This window comes from Neltuma alba, unplaced genomic scaffold (assembly GCF_004799145.2).
Source record: "Neltuma alba isolate B1F8T4 unplaced genomic scaffold, ASM479914v2 tig00012051_pilon, whole genome shotgun sequence".
NCBI lineage: Eukaryota > Viridiplantae > Streptophyta > Magnoliopsida > Fabales > Fabaceae > Neltuma > Neltuma alba.
This window is the reverse complement of record NW_021636615.1, coordinates 380,070-396,279: the sequence shown is the minus strand read 5'-3', so window position 1 is coordinate 396,279 and position 16,210 is coordinate 380,070. Positions and strand designations below refer to the sequence as shown.

At 35.6% G+C, this 16,210-nt stretch overlaps 3 protein-coding genes across 3 annotated transcripts; all 3 read right to left on the bottom strand.

Annotated features, from left to right (window-relative positions):
• Positions 1–6,256: 6,256 nt before the first annotated feature.
• LOC114721630 (uncharacterized) lies at positions 6,257–8,809 on the bottom strand. The gene has a single exon (XM_028907490.1). It carries the CDS (start codon positions 8,807–8,809, stop codon positions 6,257–6,259), a length of 2,553 nt encoding a protein of 850 aa, XP_028763323.1.
• Positions 8,810–11,997: 3,188 nt separating this feature from the next.
• Positions 11,998–14,390, bottom strand: LOC114721629 (probable leucine-rich repeat receptor-like protein kinase At2g28990). The gene is made up of 7 exons (XM_028907489.1): positions 14,383–14,390; positions 13,890–13,961; positions 13,719–13,790; positions 12,839–12,983; positions 12,620–12,644; positions 12,273–12,454; positions 11,998–12,120 (listed from the first exon to the last, which is right to left on the bottom strand). The coding sequence occupies exons 1-7, from the start codon at positions 14,388–14,390 to the stop codon at positions 11,998–12,000; spliced, it is 627 nt and encodes a 208-aa protein (XP_028763322.1).
• Positions 14,391–14,658: 268 nt separating this feature from the next.
• Positions 14,659–15,402, bottom strand: LOC114721628 (probable LRR receptor-like serine/threonine-protein kinase At5g59680). The gene is made up of 2 exons (XM_028907488.1): positions 15,164–15,402; positions 14,659–15,061 (listed from the first exon to the last, which is right to left on the bottom strand). Exons 1-2 carry the CDS (start codon positions 15,400–15,402, stop codon positions 14,659–14,661), a joined length of 642 nt encoding a protein of 213 aa, XP_028763321.1.
• Positions 15,403–16,210: the final 808 nt, after the last annotated feature.

The following is a 16,210-nucleotide window of genomic DNA, read 5'->3' as shown; positions in this document are numbered from 1 at the left end:
AAATAGGGAGAAAATTAATATAAAATTCGTGTCAAATACAGCCCTTACGTATTCCTCCACCTATTTGGCCATTTTGCATCGTATATGACACTTTTTCGGGTCCTGACTTTCTCGGGACCACTAGGACATGTTCTAATACCATTTTCTTACCTCAAATAAATCCATATGGCATTATATAACATGCCTAAAGAGAAAGTGATGCTCTTTCTTTATTCTTCCATTAAAATAATTAAAATAACTAATAATATTTATTTCGAAGTGATCTTGACTGAATTCTTTCTACCAGTCTACGACTCCAAGAATTTGTCTCCAGGTACCAATACTATTTATTCATCACAGGGAATTCCTCTAATTTTTCTTAAGTCAAAAGTCAACCTCTAGACATTTGACTTTGACTTTTCCTAGATAGTAAGTAAATAGGCTTTAAATTCCATTAAAACCAACCTTTTTGCTTTCTGGGGATGGAATTATGTTTAAAACCTGTGATAATTCCTCAAGTGTCTTTTCCCATTTTCTTCCAATTATATGAGGCATCCCTATACTTTAAATAATTCATTTTCAATAATGTTCAAAATCAATCAAAACCCTGGGAATTTCACAAATTTCTTCCAAGGGCATTTTCATTATTTTTAGCCTCATTCAGACCTCTGAACGTTATTCTTATTTTTCTAAAATTTTTCTAAACTATTCAGGCCTTAGCCTATCATTTCCTATTTTCTGGGATTTTTGGGCATAATTTCCATTTTTACCCCTATCAGCCTGAAACTTTGCAAAATTACAATTTTGCCTTTGATTTGGCTTAACCTCAAAATTCATCTCATTGAGGCCTTCAACCTAACTATTGGCCTACATTCATCTCTATTTCTCATTTCTGGGTCCCGAGACTTCATGCGAGTCTTTAACTTCCTCTTTTTTCTATCTCAGAAAACTTTCCTTTTGCAATTAAGTCCCTGGGAATCCCGTTGTCCTTCCAGGGAACCTCTGGGACTGCTGCCATGAGGGGTCTGATAGTCTACCCAGTTCAAGCTAATTTTAGTACTTCTAGGCCCAAAATTAGGGATGTGACATGGCGGATGTGAACACAGGCCACGACAAATTACACCGAATGGCTATTTCTTGAGAAAGATTAGGCACCGCGACGGTTGGTCCCTTTTCAACTTCTTTGTGGTTGCCCAGACTTGGTTAAAGCCTTCTCCTCGTAATCATCTTTTAGCTCTTGCACTTACCTACACAAAGAATCATGCTTTGCACCAATAATCTCCCAATGGTTAGCATAAATCAAGATTCACTTTGACAAATCATCTTTTCTAACTTTTAAGAGAAAAATCCTGCACAATTAACTTCCAAAACCCATAAAAAAGTGCTAAAACAAGTTGAATTAGTAAGAATTTCAGGAGGTTATCAAATATCATATATGATTTGTTTCTTACTGAAAAGACCTCTTCTTAATACATAATTATAAAACTATTTTTAAAATGATAACCATGGTAGAAAAAGAATTGAGTTAGAGTGTTAAAATACTACCATGGTTATAAAGAGTTTGACTTATTTCGAAAACATCCCAAGTGGCTCAGGATACTTAAAACACCCATGGGTTTAACAACATGTAGAACAAAGCCTCATGGCACAGTAACCGCCCACAAGCCCAACATAATATTCATCCCACAAAGACTTAGGGCACAAGAAACACAGGGTGTCTAACCCAGCCCACAAGTCATGCACATAAGAGTATTACATACAGCAGAGTCTTATGGCCTTCAGCCATTTTAACAACATTCCATCAAATACAGTCATCCAAACAAAAGAAAGTATATATCAACACAGTTGTGGGCCCTAAGATGGCAATATACATAACATTACATGCCTAAACCAAAGAGGACTACTAGGCTATGCTCGCCTATGCCTCTGGTTGCTTCCCTTCACCGAGCCAAACTAGATGGCTCTCCTGAAAAGTATTGATGAATAGCGGGGTGAGACGTAAAGTCCCAGTAACCAAGTATTAATTTATGACATATACAAGTAGGATGGCAAGTTGGTGAAGTAGTGCTTAAATATAGTTTAAGAAATAAATGGTACTTTAATAGATACAATCACATAAAAAGAGTATATCTCTCCATCCACAACACAATTCATATAAAAGTACATATATGCAACAACACAATGAAATATGCCCTCCCATCACCTTGCTCCTCCTTATGACTCCTTGACAAGGACCCGGGCTTTCTGTGCTGAGTAACCCGGCCAAAGGTCACCCCACTCACATCAAGCAACGGGCCCCCTCCTGTACCTACACCGCCCAAGAATGGACTATGGTGCAAGAGGTGTCTACCCAAGAGTTCATTCTCAATTCCGGGCCAAGGAAAAGGAAGAACTACAGGGGTCTAACAATAAGGCCAAACACTGGGATCAATAGTGTAGGCATGCCGCGCGGGCTTCAAGAACAATTATCCTCCACATAACAAAATCCCATCCTCCACATATGAACCCCATGCATAGTCACAATATAAATCAAAATATCACAATCTTCAAAGTAAGATGATATAATTTCAAACAAAGTATAACACATTTTCATTTCATTTAATAACATAATACTAGTATATTAAATTCAGTACTACACGAAAACACAATTTCCAATAAAACACAACTCAAACATAATTAGATCAACATACTTCCCACTTCACCAAAATTTGTCATATAATAAAATATATTTTATTCACAGGCATACTTTTACAAATTAACTAAGAAAATAAAAACATAATAAACACCTTACAATCCAAAGCGTGTATATAAAATAAATTAACCCCGGTTACCTCTACTCCAAGCTTAACCTCACAGCTTGAGAAATAAGAGCGCAAATTACAAACTCCGAAGTACAAGATAATCTACAAATAATATAGATACAATTTAATATACATACAAATAATTAACTTAAATTACATAGAATTTATTATTAATAATATCTATACATATATTTACTATCCAAAAATTCTTACTTCAAATAACATTTTTTCTACCAAATAACTCATTTAAATTATAAATATTTATAAAATATTGTTTTTATCTAATATTGTAAGAATCTCAATTTATAACTTAAGTTTCCAGTTTCAAAATTTTTCTAATAATATAGTCTTAACCTATTTTACATTTTAAACCGATTAAAATATCAATAATATATTAAGTAACCCAAATAAGTTATTTAACTTAAATTTAATCGGTAAAAACATTCTATATATCTTGAATAATACATTTTCCAACTAAAATCTTAGTTTAAAATTCTCAAAACAATCAATAAACAACTATAAACCGATTAAAATTTAATAATATATCAAACAACCCAAATAAATTATTTAACTTAATTTTAATCGGTATAAATATGATATATATCATAAGTGACAGATTTTTCAACAAAATAAATTTGATTTTAAATACCATAGGTAATAAATGGACAAATCTAAACCGATTAAAATTTCTTAATAATAAATCTTTAAATTCTACGGTCAAATATTTTCGAAACTCAATACTTACTCTATACCCAAATCACAAAATTTTCTCTAAACATTATAATGATACTACTAATATAAAGCTCTAAATATATAGGAAATATTCATAAGGAAAAATTTAATAGAAAGAAGTGTTTAATGTACCTATATGATCCCCAAAGCTTGTATGACTCCTCAAACTGCTAACACTTCTCTCTTTTTCTCTCATCTCTCCTTCTGCGCATCTCACCCTCTCTTTTTCTACTCTGCATAACACTCCCTCCTCTATTTATCCTTCTCATTTCAACCGTCCACCTCAAGTTTTTCTACCTTCATTTATTATCCTTCCCATTTTTTTCCTCCTCCCTCTTTAATTACCCGATCGAAATTCTTCTTCGCCTTCAATTCACCCTGCTTTTCCACCGACTTTGGTGGAAAAGTTGGGGTGTTTTTTTTTTTTTAAATAAAATATTATTATTTAATAATAATAAAATATTATATAAATTTTTTTTTGGGAATGTTACAGCTCTCCCCACCTAAATAGAATTTTGCCCCCAAAATTCGCGACACATATAAAAATATAACACCACAATTCAACATTGAAAAACAGATAATATCACCACATACATACTATTTTCACATAAGATAGTACACAATCAGCACATCAACACATACTTAAGAAAACAGATTTGGATAATCACGCCGCATCGCTCCTCAGTTTCCCAAGTGGCATCACCAGGAGACATGCCTTTCCAGAAAACCTTAAGTAATCGGATTGTTTTATTCCGGAGTTGCTTATCCTTGACATCTAGAATGCGTTCAGGCTCAGCTCGAAAGGTGAGATTCTCCTGTAACTCGATCTCCTCAGGCTCGATCACATGAGATGGATCTGGATGATACTTCTTGAGTTGTGACACATGAAAGACATTGTGCACATTAGAGAGATGCGGTGGTAAAGCAATTCGATAAGCAACCGGCCCAATTCGCTCCAAAATCTCGTAAGGTCCAAGATATCGAGGAGTCAGTTTCTTGGCCTTGATGGATCTACCAATGCCAGTCACTGGTGAAACTTTCAAAAATACATGGTCACCCACTTCAAATTCCAAAGGCCTCCGTCGTCTATCTGCATAACTCTTCTGGCGACTCTGAGCTGTCATCAACCTCTGTTTGATTAATTCAATTTTCTTTGTAGTTGCATCCACAAAGTCAGGCCCAACAATGGTTCTTTCACTCAATTCAGTCCAACACAGTGGTGATCGACACTTTCTTCCATACAATGCTTCGTAAGGTGCCATCTGGATGCTTGCATGATAACTATTGTTGTAGGCAAATTCTGCTAATGGAAGATGGCGATCCCAGCTACCTGGAAGTTCAATTGCACAAGCTCTCAACATGTCCTCGAGAGTTTGGATGGTCCTCTCAGTTTGACCATCAGTTTGGGGATGATACGCCGTACTGAACTTCAACTTTGTGCCAAAAGCTCCTTGCATCGCCTTCCAAAAGTTCGAGGTGAACCTTGGATCTCGGTCTGATATGATATCCTTTGGTATCCCATGCAATCTCACAATCTCATCTACATACAATTGAGCAAGTTTTTCCATAGAATAAGTAGACTTGATTGGGAGAAAGTGGGCTGACTTTGTCAGTCTATCTACAATGACCCAGATTGCATCATAACCAGCTGGAGTTCTAGGCAAACCCGTGATAAAGTCCATTGAAATGCTATCCCATTTCCACTTAGGGATTTCCAAGTTCTGGATTAAACCCGATGGCTTTTGATGTTCAATTTTGACTTTTTGACAAGTCAAGCACTTGAGTACAAAATTAGTCACATCACGCTTCATCCCTGGCCACCAATACTCTTGCTTCAAATCATGGTACATCTTGGTTATTCCAGGGTGAATGGTGTACTTAGTTCTATGTGCCTCCTCAAGAATTATCTTTTTCATTTCTTCATTATCTGGAACACAAATTCTTCTCTTGTACCTTAAGATTCCTTCATCTCCAATGTCATAATTCGATACTGCACCATTTTCTACTTCTTCTCTTGTCCTCATTAATTCCTCATCCTCCATTTGGGCTATCTTCAACTCTTTAAAGAAGTCAAAGTCCCCAAGTACTGCATTTAGAGTAACAGTCGTCTCTGTCATCTTACCCATAATTGGTATTTCAGTTAACTCCTCCAGCAAGTGATGCTCTGTTACACTCATGTAGAAGACATGCGCTGTTTTTCTACTTAATGCATCAGCCACCACATTAGCCTTCCCTGGATGGTACTTCAACTCAAAATCATAATCTGCTAAGAATTCCATCCATCTTCGCTGACGATTATTTAATTCTTTCTGGTCTACCAGGTACTTTAAACTTTTATGGTCACTGAAAATCTCAAATTGCGCTCCATAAAGATAGTGTCTCCAAATCTTTAAGGCAAACACAATTGCTGCTAGTTCCAAGTCATGGGTGGGGTAATTCTCTTCGTGAGGTCTTAATTGTCTCGATGCATAAGCTACTACCTTATTATCTTGCATTAATACACAGCCCAAACCTTTCAAAGATGCATCTGTGTACACTGTATACGGTCTTGATGGTTCAGGTATGGTGAGGACAGGTGCCGTGGTCAACTTTCTTTTCAGCTCTTGAAATGCAGCTTCACACTTTTGTCCATACAAAGGGTTTGTCCTTCTTTGTCAAGTTAGTTAATGGCATAGCTATCTGAGAAAAGCCTTTAATGAAACGACGGTAATACCCGGCTAACCCCACAAAGCTCCTTACTTCAGTCACAGACTTGGGAGTTCCCATTTCAACACTGCCTCTACTTTACTCGGATCCACGGCCACACCTTTGGCAGATACCACATGACCTAAAAACTTTACCTCCTTTAACCAAAACTCACATTTGCTCAGTTTGGCATACAACTTGTTCTCTCTTAATATTTGTAATACAATGCGAAGGTGTTTACGATGCTCCTCTTCACTCTTGGAGTATATGAGGATATCATCAATGAAGACTACAACAAATTGATCCAAGTAAGGCCTGAAGATTCTATTCATATAGTCCATAAACACTGCTGGTGCGTTTGTTAATCCAAAAGGCATCACCAGAAACTCGTAGTGACCATAACGAGTTCGAAAAGCGGTCTTGGGAATGTCTTCAGACCTGACCCTTAACTGATGATAGCCGGATCTCAAATCAATTTTGGAGAACACAGAAGAACCGACAAGCTGGTCAAGCAAGTCATCAATTCTCGGAAGGGGATATTTGTTCTTAATTGTGACCTTATTCAATTGACGATAATCTATGCACAACCTCAAACTGCCATCTTTCTTTTTCACAAACAACACGGGTGAACCCCATGGAGAAACACTCGGTCTAATAAAACCTTTTTCCAACAGATCCTCAATCTGTTTCTTTAATTCTGCTAACTCAGAGGGTGACATTCTATACGGGGCCTTAGAGATAGGTTCGGTTCCTGGAGCTAATTCAATGGAAAACTCCACCTCCCGTACTGGAGGTAACCCAGATATTTCTTCAGGGAACACATCGGGAAACTCACTTACTACTTCAATTTGGTCTATATTCCCCTCCTTTTCAGCTTGTATAGAGAAAAAGACAACAAAAGCCTGGCACCCCTTCTTAACACATTGCACTACTTGAGCTGCTGACAACAAAATAGGAACATCTGATACGTCTACGGATGTTGAGATTGAGTGCAACATAACAGACTTCTTCTTACAATCTAAGGTAGCTCTATTAGCTGACAACCAATCCATACCCACAATAATATCTATGCCTCGAAGGGGCAAACAAATCAAGTCAATGGTCGTTTCCCGACCCTTAAATACAAAGGTCAAACCTTTGCAAACTTTAACAGTTCTCACGGTTGCTCCCGCCGGAGTAGTCACACACAGAACATAAGACAAATCATCCATACATAGTCTTAATCTTTCAACACAATCAAAGGACACGAAAGAGTGGGTTGCCCCTGAGTCAAACATAGCACACAAGGGATGATTTTGTAAGAGTACATTACCTCGAATCAAGTTGGGTGAAGCACCCGCCTCTTCAGAAGTCATGGCGAACACACGCCCTGGTACAGATGACCTAGGGGTCTGGTTGTTTCTCTTAGCCTTGTTGCAATACTTAGCTAAGTGTCCCGGCTCTCCACAATTAAAGCAAATCCAGCACTCTCCGAAGTGTTGCCTCCCACATCTAGGACAAGCGAGATGGTTAGTCACACTAGGAGTAGATGCTACAGAGCCACGCTGGGAAATTTGACTCCCTCCTCCTTGACTTCTCTGGGTCTGAGCGCCGTGGAAACGGTTCCTCTGCTGAGAGTTTCCTTGATAGGATTGTTTTCTGTTGCCAAAACTACTAGCACCTGATTGGCTAGTTTTCTTCCCCACTCCACCAGTGGGTCCCGTATAGCTACTAAATCGTCCTCCAGATCCTGAGGCACCGGTTTGGCGGCTAAAGCGCCCAAGGTTGTCTCTTCTACGATACTCATCAGCTTCTCTCATCCTCCGTGCAACTTGACGGATATGAGTACACATCTTTTCAAAGGTAGTGACCTCTACTGTGGCCAATTGTTGCTTAATCTCTGGTCTGGCTTTCTCCATTAACTGAACAGCCATCCACCAAGTGTTTCGATAACGATCTAGGTATGCCACATACTTGGATAGATCTATGAATTGGCCAATAAATTGATCCTCATGCATGTTTCCCTGTTGCAGGGCATAGAACTCCGCTTCCTTCTGTTGTCTCACCTCCATTGGAAAGAAGTAATCAAAGAATAAATCCTTGAATTGATTCCAAACCATCCTCCTATCATCCATGGGTCTCACACTATCCCACCATTGCTTTGCCCTTCCTTCTAACAGAACCTTGGCAACCTGCACCTTTTGCTGGGAACTACAATTCACCGTACTAAACAGGGTCTCCAATCGGTCTATCCAAGCCTCTGCTTCTACAGAATTCAGACTACCCTTAAAAGTTGGAGGGTTGAAGCGGCCTATATACTTCCAGACTGTTGTTATAGGAATGTCTGGTAACACCTCAGCAACCTCTTCTTCATTTACTGTTTCCTGCTCATTTGACTGTCCCCCATTATGTCCAATACTATCACCATCATGATGACCTTCCATCTCTGGAGAGATTTCAGCTTCCTTGTTCCTTCGGTTATCTTCCATTTTTCTAACCCGCTCGTCAAGGGAAAGAATTACAGCTTGTAATTGTCTTAAGATCTCATCATTAGTCTGATTAGCTTGACTATTGCCATTAGGTGGCTGGCGACTTCCCTCACCAGCATCAACAGTACGCCTGGTACTTACCATCTCTCCCCACCTAAGGGTAGAACCCCACAAAAAGAAAGGTAAACACTTAGAAAGGAGAAAAGAGGAGAAATTGAAGGGAAGCATAAGTGTAATGATTGTATATTGCCAGATACTATATGAAATGCACCAGGGATCACACAAAACCTTGAAACTGATACCAAGTTGAAAAGACCTCTTCTTAATACATAATTATAAAACTATTTTTAAAATGATAACCATGGTAGAAAAAGAATTGAGTTAGAGTGTTAAAATACTACCATGGTTATAAAGAGTTTGACTTATTTCGAAAACGTCCCAAGTAGCTCAGGATACATAAAACACCCATGGGTTTAACAACATGTAGAACAAAGCCTCATGGCACAGTAACCGCCCACAAGCCCAACATAATATTCATCCCACAAAGACTTAGGGCACAAGAAACACAGGGTGTCAACCCAGCCCATAAGTCATACATATAAGAGTATCACATACAGCAGAGTCTTATGGCCTTCAGCCATTTTAACAGCATTCCATCAAATACAGTCATCCAAACAAAAGAAAGTATATGTCAACACAGTTGTGGGCCCTAAGATGGCAATATACATAACATTACATGCCTAAACCAAAAGAGGACTACTAGGCTATGCTCGCCTATGCCTCTGGTTGCTTCCCTTCGCGCCGAGCCAAACTAGATGGCTCTCCTGAAAAGTATTGATGAATAGCGGGGTGAGACGTAAAGTCCCAGTAACCAAGTATTAATTTATGACATATACAAGTAGGATGGCAAGTTGGTGAAGTAGTGCTTAAATATAGTTTAAGAAATAAATGGTACTTTAATAGATACAATCACATAAAAAGAGTATATCTCTCCATCCACAACACAATTCATATAAAAGTACATATATGCAACAACACAATGAAATATGCCCTCCCATCACCTTGCTCCTCCTTATGACTCCTTGACAAGGACCCGGGCTTTCTGTGCTGAGTAACCCGGCCAAAGGTCACCCCACTCACATCAAGCAACGGGCCCCCTCCTGTACCTACACCGCCCAAGAATGGACTATGGTGCAAGAGGTGTCTACCCAAGAGTTCGTTCTCAATTCCGGGCCAAGGAAAAGGAAGAACTACAGGGGTCTAACAATAAGGCCAAACACTGGGATCAATAGTGTAGGCATGCCGCGCGGGCTTCAAGAACAATTATCCTCCACATAACAAAATCCCATCCTCCACATATGAACCCCATGCATAGTCACAATATAAATCAAAATATCACAATCTTCAAAGTAAGATGATATAATTTCAAACAAAGTATAACACATTTTCATTTCATTTAATAACATAATACTAGTATATTAAATTCAGTACTACACGAAAACACAATTTCCAATAAAACACAACTCAAACATAATTAGATCAACATACTTCCCACTTCACCAAAATTTGTCATATAATAAAATATATATTTTATTCACAGGCATACTTTTACAAATTAACTAAGAAAATAAAAACATAATAAACACCTTACAATCCAAAGCATGTATATAAAATAAATTAACTCCGGTTACCTCTACTCCAAGCTTAACCTCACAGCTTGAGAAATAAGAGCACAAATTACAAACTCCGAAGTACAAGATAATCTACAAATAATATAGATACAATTTAATATACATACAAATAATTAACTTAAATTACATAGACTTTATTATTAATAATATCTATACATATATTTACTATCCAAAAATTCTTACTTCAAATAACATTTTTTTCTACCAAATAACTCATTTAAATTATAAATATTTATAAAATATTGTTTTTATCTAATATTATAAGAATCTCAATTTATAACTTAAGTTTCCAGTTTCAAAATTTTTCTAATAATATAGTCTTAACCTATTTTACATTTTAAACCGATTAAAATATCAATAATATATTAAGTAACCCAAGTAAGTTATTTAACTTAAATTTAATCGGTAAAAACATTCTATATATCTTGAATGATACATTTTCCAACCAAAATCTTAGTTTAAAAATCTCAAAACAATCAATAAACAACTATAAACCGATTAAAATTTTAATAATATATCAAACAACCCAAATAAATTATTTAACTTAATTTTAATCCGTATAAATATGATATATATCATAAGTGACAGATTTTTCAACAAAATAAATTTGATTTTAAATACCACAGGTAATAAATGGACAAATCTAAACCAATTAAAATTTCTTAATAATAAATCTTTAAATTCCTATGGTCAAATATTTTCGAAACTCAATACTTACTCTATACCCAAATCACAAAATTTTCTCTAAACATTATAATGATACTACTAATATAAAGCTCTAAATATATAGGAAATATTCATAAGGAAAAATTTAATAGAAAGAAGTGTTTAATGTACCTATATGATCCTCAAAGCTTGTGTAACTCCTCAAACTGCTAACACTTCTCTCTTTCTCTCTCTTTTTTTTTTTTTGACCAGGAAAACTTCTCTCTTTTTCTCTCAGTCTCTCCTTCTGCGCATCTCACCCTCTCTTTTTCTACTCTGCATAACACTCCCTCCTCTATTTATCCTTCTCATTTCAACCGTCCACCTCAAGTTTTTCTACCTTCATTTATTATCCTTCGCCATTTTTTCCTCCTCCCTCTCTAATTACCCGATCGAAATTCTTCTTCGCCTTCAATTCACCCTGCTTTTCCACCGACTTTGGTGGAAAAGTTGGGGTGTATTGTTTTTTTTTTTTAATAAAATATTATTATCTAATAATAATAAAATATTATATAATATATTTTTTTTGGGGAATGTTACACTTACCATACATTGCATCCAATGCAATTTGAAGCCTATCTTTCCATTTCAATTGACCTCCTTTCTTACCTGTAGAATCAGTGCGATTAGATTTCTTTTACCTGTGCCTTTAAAAGTCGTTCAATGCATTTATGGACTCCTATTTTATTAAGAATCAGTAAAAAGATGTTAATATATTAAAAAGTACCAAGTTCTCGTTTTTTATTATAATATATTAATAAATACATTATCTTGTGCAATCCTTGAAATTTAAGAAATAAATTAAATTTACTACCCTTGTAATAAATTTTATTATAGATATTTTAATTCTGACATGTTGGTTAGATTGCTATGATATGCTAAATATTGACATGCAAAAAATCAAGCCCTAGCTAGAAAGCAAAACTTTATACTTGATCAATGATGGTGGAGATTCCCATTAGCCATATATTCATATATTGATGCTCTGACGCCACTTTCTTCACAATATCCAATCAGAGAAACCAAGTGTCTATGATCAATAAACATCAAAAGTTCTACCTGCAATTCAAATTTTACTTTATCAATTACATGATGAATAAGGACCTAATGTAGAGCAAATTATGTTTATAATTAAATATCTGGCAAAATAAGAAAATGAAATAACACTAATAGATAGATTTGGATTTTTCACCATCAGAATTCTCTATGACCTTGAACTGATGAATGAGAAAGTACTTCACTGTAACTTGAGTGCAATTCTTTAGGGTGCCTAAATAGACTTTTCCAAATCCACCTTGTCCAATCAAGTTTTGCAAGTTATCAGTGATCTCAAGGACATGGGAGTTAGAAAAAGCACGATTTCTTAGTTCTGATGCCTCTTTGTTTCTGGAAACTGCAGATATTAATAAAAATAATCAGAACTTCTAGTTCGGAGCGTTATAAGTATTACTTCATATTATTAATGTAAGACCTATTTAACTAATTTGAGGAGATTATAAAAGCTAAATAAATGACTTAATGATAGCATATATTACATGATCTCTCTGAAAATACTTACGAGCATCACTAGATTGTATATCGGCCTAAAAGTCAGGCAAATTAGTTTAAAGAACCAAAATAAATATAAATATTTTAAAATAATTTATTTACTTTTCTCAATCTCTCTAAATTAATCAATTGGGGTCTTATATTGAGGACTGGATGTATATTCTTTTATGCATAAAAAACCAGTTATATTAGCACATAATAATACCAACTAGTAGCATCTTGTGCGTACCTTTGAGTTTTTCATTCTGAAGATCCAAATTCCTAGAGAAATCAAGACTATAACCGTCAAAGCCGAAACGGATGCTACAAGGGGAATAAGGAACTTGTGCTTTTTACATGGATCCCTAAAACAAAGACTAGGATTATCATCCGAACTGAAAGATAAGTCAAATATGGGGATATAATTAGAATCATATATTAAAATTGGCTCAATAACTTTATTGAGTTTTATATAATAATAATAATAATTTTTTTTTTTTCCATCAATAGGCTCAAGAATAGGAGGAGCCAATGAAAAAGATACAGCAATCTCATCACATTAAAATAATATTGGGAAAATGATATTAAAAGAAGTTAGAAATTATAACATTCTAATTCAGGCACCTAAGAAGTCAAATCTCAGGGAAGGAAATAGTGTCAGATCTTGTATTTTGCAAATGTAGTCAAATGATTAAAATTTCCTTGTATAAGATATTTGGAAAAAAAAACTATCAAACTTGTCATTTTCAATGCATTTCTTGTCATTAGTTGTTCAACATTTATCATTGCCAGTTCACAATTTATTAGTAAATAACTTGTCATTGTCAGTATATTTCTTATCATTTGTTTTTTAACACTTGTCATTGCCAATTCACAACTTGTTAATAAACTTCTTAATACAAGGGTATTTTTGTCATTTAACTAGATTTGCAAAGTACCAGATCAGGTATTACTTTCTCCCCAAAGATTTTGAACTCTTAGATACCTAAATTGGAATATTGAGATTTTCAATTTCTTTTTGTAACATTTTACCAATAATATTTGTAAAATAATTTTAGTTTATTCAAGGAAAAAGAAATAAAAGGTACGTAGTCATAGGTGAGCAACTAGGACGGACTAGGATGAGAAACCTCATTTGCAAATGTGAAGTTTCTTTAAGAGCCTTGGGAACTGAACCCATAAGCTTGTTGCCACTCAAATAACTGCAAAAGCATTGTGAAATACATTCATCACGTGGTCTTCAAGTTATTAAGGTATATCAGGTATTAAAAAATAATATTAATGCATTTTGTAAAACTTACAGGATTGTCAACTTTGGCAATTTAGCAAGAAATGCCGGTATCAATCCTGACAAATCATTCCTTGATAAATCCCTAAAACAAAGCAATATTTTACATGACAAAATTCCTATACTTAAGATTTTGTCCTGATTAAATTTTTAATCACTAGACTTACAAGAACACTAACTCTGTAAGTTGTGAAAATGAAGCAGCTATTTGTCCTCTAAGCTGGCTGGCGCTCAAGTTTCTTCTTTTGATAATGGTTAATAGATACAAAGGCAGGAGATGGTGAAGTTTTGAGAGCAGTAGTATATAGAGTTTAAATCATTGATGCATTTGAATAGTTAACATCAAATTAAACCAAGTCAATTTTACATCCAAGTGCCAAACATGCCAATACTTTGGAATGAGTGGAAATACACTTACAGTGAAATAATCCTTGCGATAGAGTCAATGATATCATATCTGCAGCCAAGTCCCTGCCATGCAATTTTCTCCGGAACACACGGGTCACCTTGCCATTCTACTTTGTAGATTTGTATGTTTTTTTTAATGTCTCGAATGGCATCCGCTATTGTTACCAACAATAAATAGGGTATCAGAAGTCAAAGCCCACACACACAGACACTCACACAGGAGATCATATAGAACACTAGGAAATAGCCGCTTGAGGAATATAGAAAAGCATATATACCATCTCTTTGGTAAGTTGGAGACGTTAGTGGTGATATGATTTTGTAAGTTTCGATGGCATTAAGGATTGGAGGAGCATCAGATTCTGATGTTGCACTTATGCTGAAACAAGACAATCTTGATCTGTAACGTTAATAACTGTCACCGGCTTTAAGTATTCAAGAGTTATCGGCTCTGTGTTGATACTTTCACCATTAACAGTAATATCAATTGCTCTCTTTGGTCCAGCGGGTGGCTCCTCAATTTCAACAAAGTGAAAGTAGACATAATATCTGAAAGACTTTTCAGGTGGTGTCATCCAGATAGAGTCATAGTCAAGGCTCAGAGCAAAGGAGAGATTCAATGATGCGGTCACAGACATGAGCACTTCTATTGGTAATTTGTAAGAATCGTTTATGTTTCCAACATCAATGTATTTCGACGTATTGAAGTTTTTCCAACCTTTGTCTTCAAAAGCATCATCCACACGCCACACACGATCATAAACGTCGTCCTTAAACCTATATGCTTGCAGTATTAGATAAATAAATACACAATTCATTGAAAAACCTAGGTGATGAAAGCATGCAAAACCCTAACAACAAATATAAAATTAGAGTCACCTTGTAAAATGGCCTGAAATAAACTCAGTGGAACCAACATCGACTCTCGAATCAACGAGTAGTGGTGATTGAGAAGGAGATGGGGTTAGATAAATAGAATTGGTAGGAGGTCGTAGTTCCAACGTAGAAATGAAAGGGATTCCTCTGCCAGTGTTGACTAGGCAGACTTGTATGGTGTCGATTATTGTGGGAGTATGAATAATCTCTACAAATTGATAACCAGTATAATCCAAAGCCATAGTAGTCCAAAAATCGACATTAAGGAACAAGTCAAAAGTCAGAGTTTGATTTTTGAAGTCATAATTTCCATATGCAAAGAAATCTCTGATGAGGTAATTGTTTTTTGCCCAGTTTTGGTTTCAAGGTGTAGCAGTTCCTTTTTCCTTCTGGGAAAAATCTCAGGGTCTGCAGTTGTCTCCCAAAAAGAGAATGATGTAAGTCACTTCTTTATTCAGGAGCCACCATTGAATTTGTTCCTATGAAATCCATGTCTACCTGATACGAGATTCCAATTTCTGGATCAGGGTATCCAATACTTGCTCCACAGTCAATGCTTACGAAATTTGTGTGCGCAAAAGTTAACACAAATTTATACAAGCGCAGTAGTTTATGTTTAGTTTTACATTTAACCATCGAAATAAAAGGTTAGCTAGTCCTGAGCTTTAGTCCACATGAGCAGAAACTTCGTGAGATTTAGGGTGTCATCCACCATTCTCTGCCTCTTGATTTTCCCCCACTTTTCAATGATATTAGACTCTATATAAAATGAGTTATATCTTGATATTTTTGAGTAAAAAATGGTGCGGTTTTAAATTTCTTTTATGATTTTTTAAAAAATTATTATCTAAATTAAAAAGGAACTACAATTTTAGAGTATTTTTTCTTTGAAAAATCATTAAAAAAATTTAAAACCACACCATTTTTTACCTATAAGATATCAAAGTGTCACTCATTTTATATAAAATCTAATGATAGCAAACCAAAAAAAAAATTTAAGAATTGCGGAAACATTACGGAGCAGCTAAGACAAGGTAGCTAAGACTCGAA

Excerpts from the sequence above, each read along its gene's own strand:
- LOC114721630 (XM_028907490.1), bottom strand. The coding sequence starts at position 8,809 with ATGGTAAGTACCAGGCGTACTGTTGATGCTGGTGAGGGAAGTCGCCAG.
- LOC114721629 (XM_028907489.1), bottom strand. Across the intron at positions 12,984-13,718 it reads ACTTCACATTTGCAAATGAG|TTCGGATGATAATCCTAGTC; the intron begins GTTTCTCATCCT and ends CTTATCTTTCAG. Across the intron at positions 12,121-12,272 it reads TTCTCATTCATCAGTTCAAG|GTAGAACTTTTGATGTTTAT; the intron begins GTCATAGAGAAT and ends TTTGAATTGCAG.
- LOC114721628 (XM_028907488.1), bottom strand. The coding sequence starts at position 15,402 with ATGGCTTTGGATTATACTGGTTATCAATTTGTAGAGATTATTCATACT. Across the intron at positions 15,062-15,163 it reads ATTTCAGGCCATTTTACAAG|GTTTAAGGACGACGTTTATG; the intron begins GTGACTCTAATT and ends GCAAGCATATAG.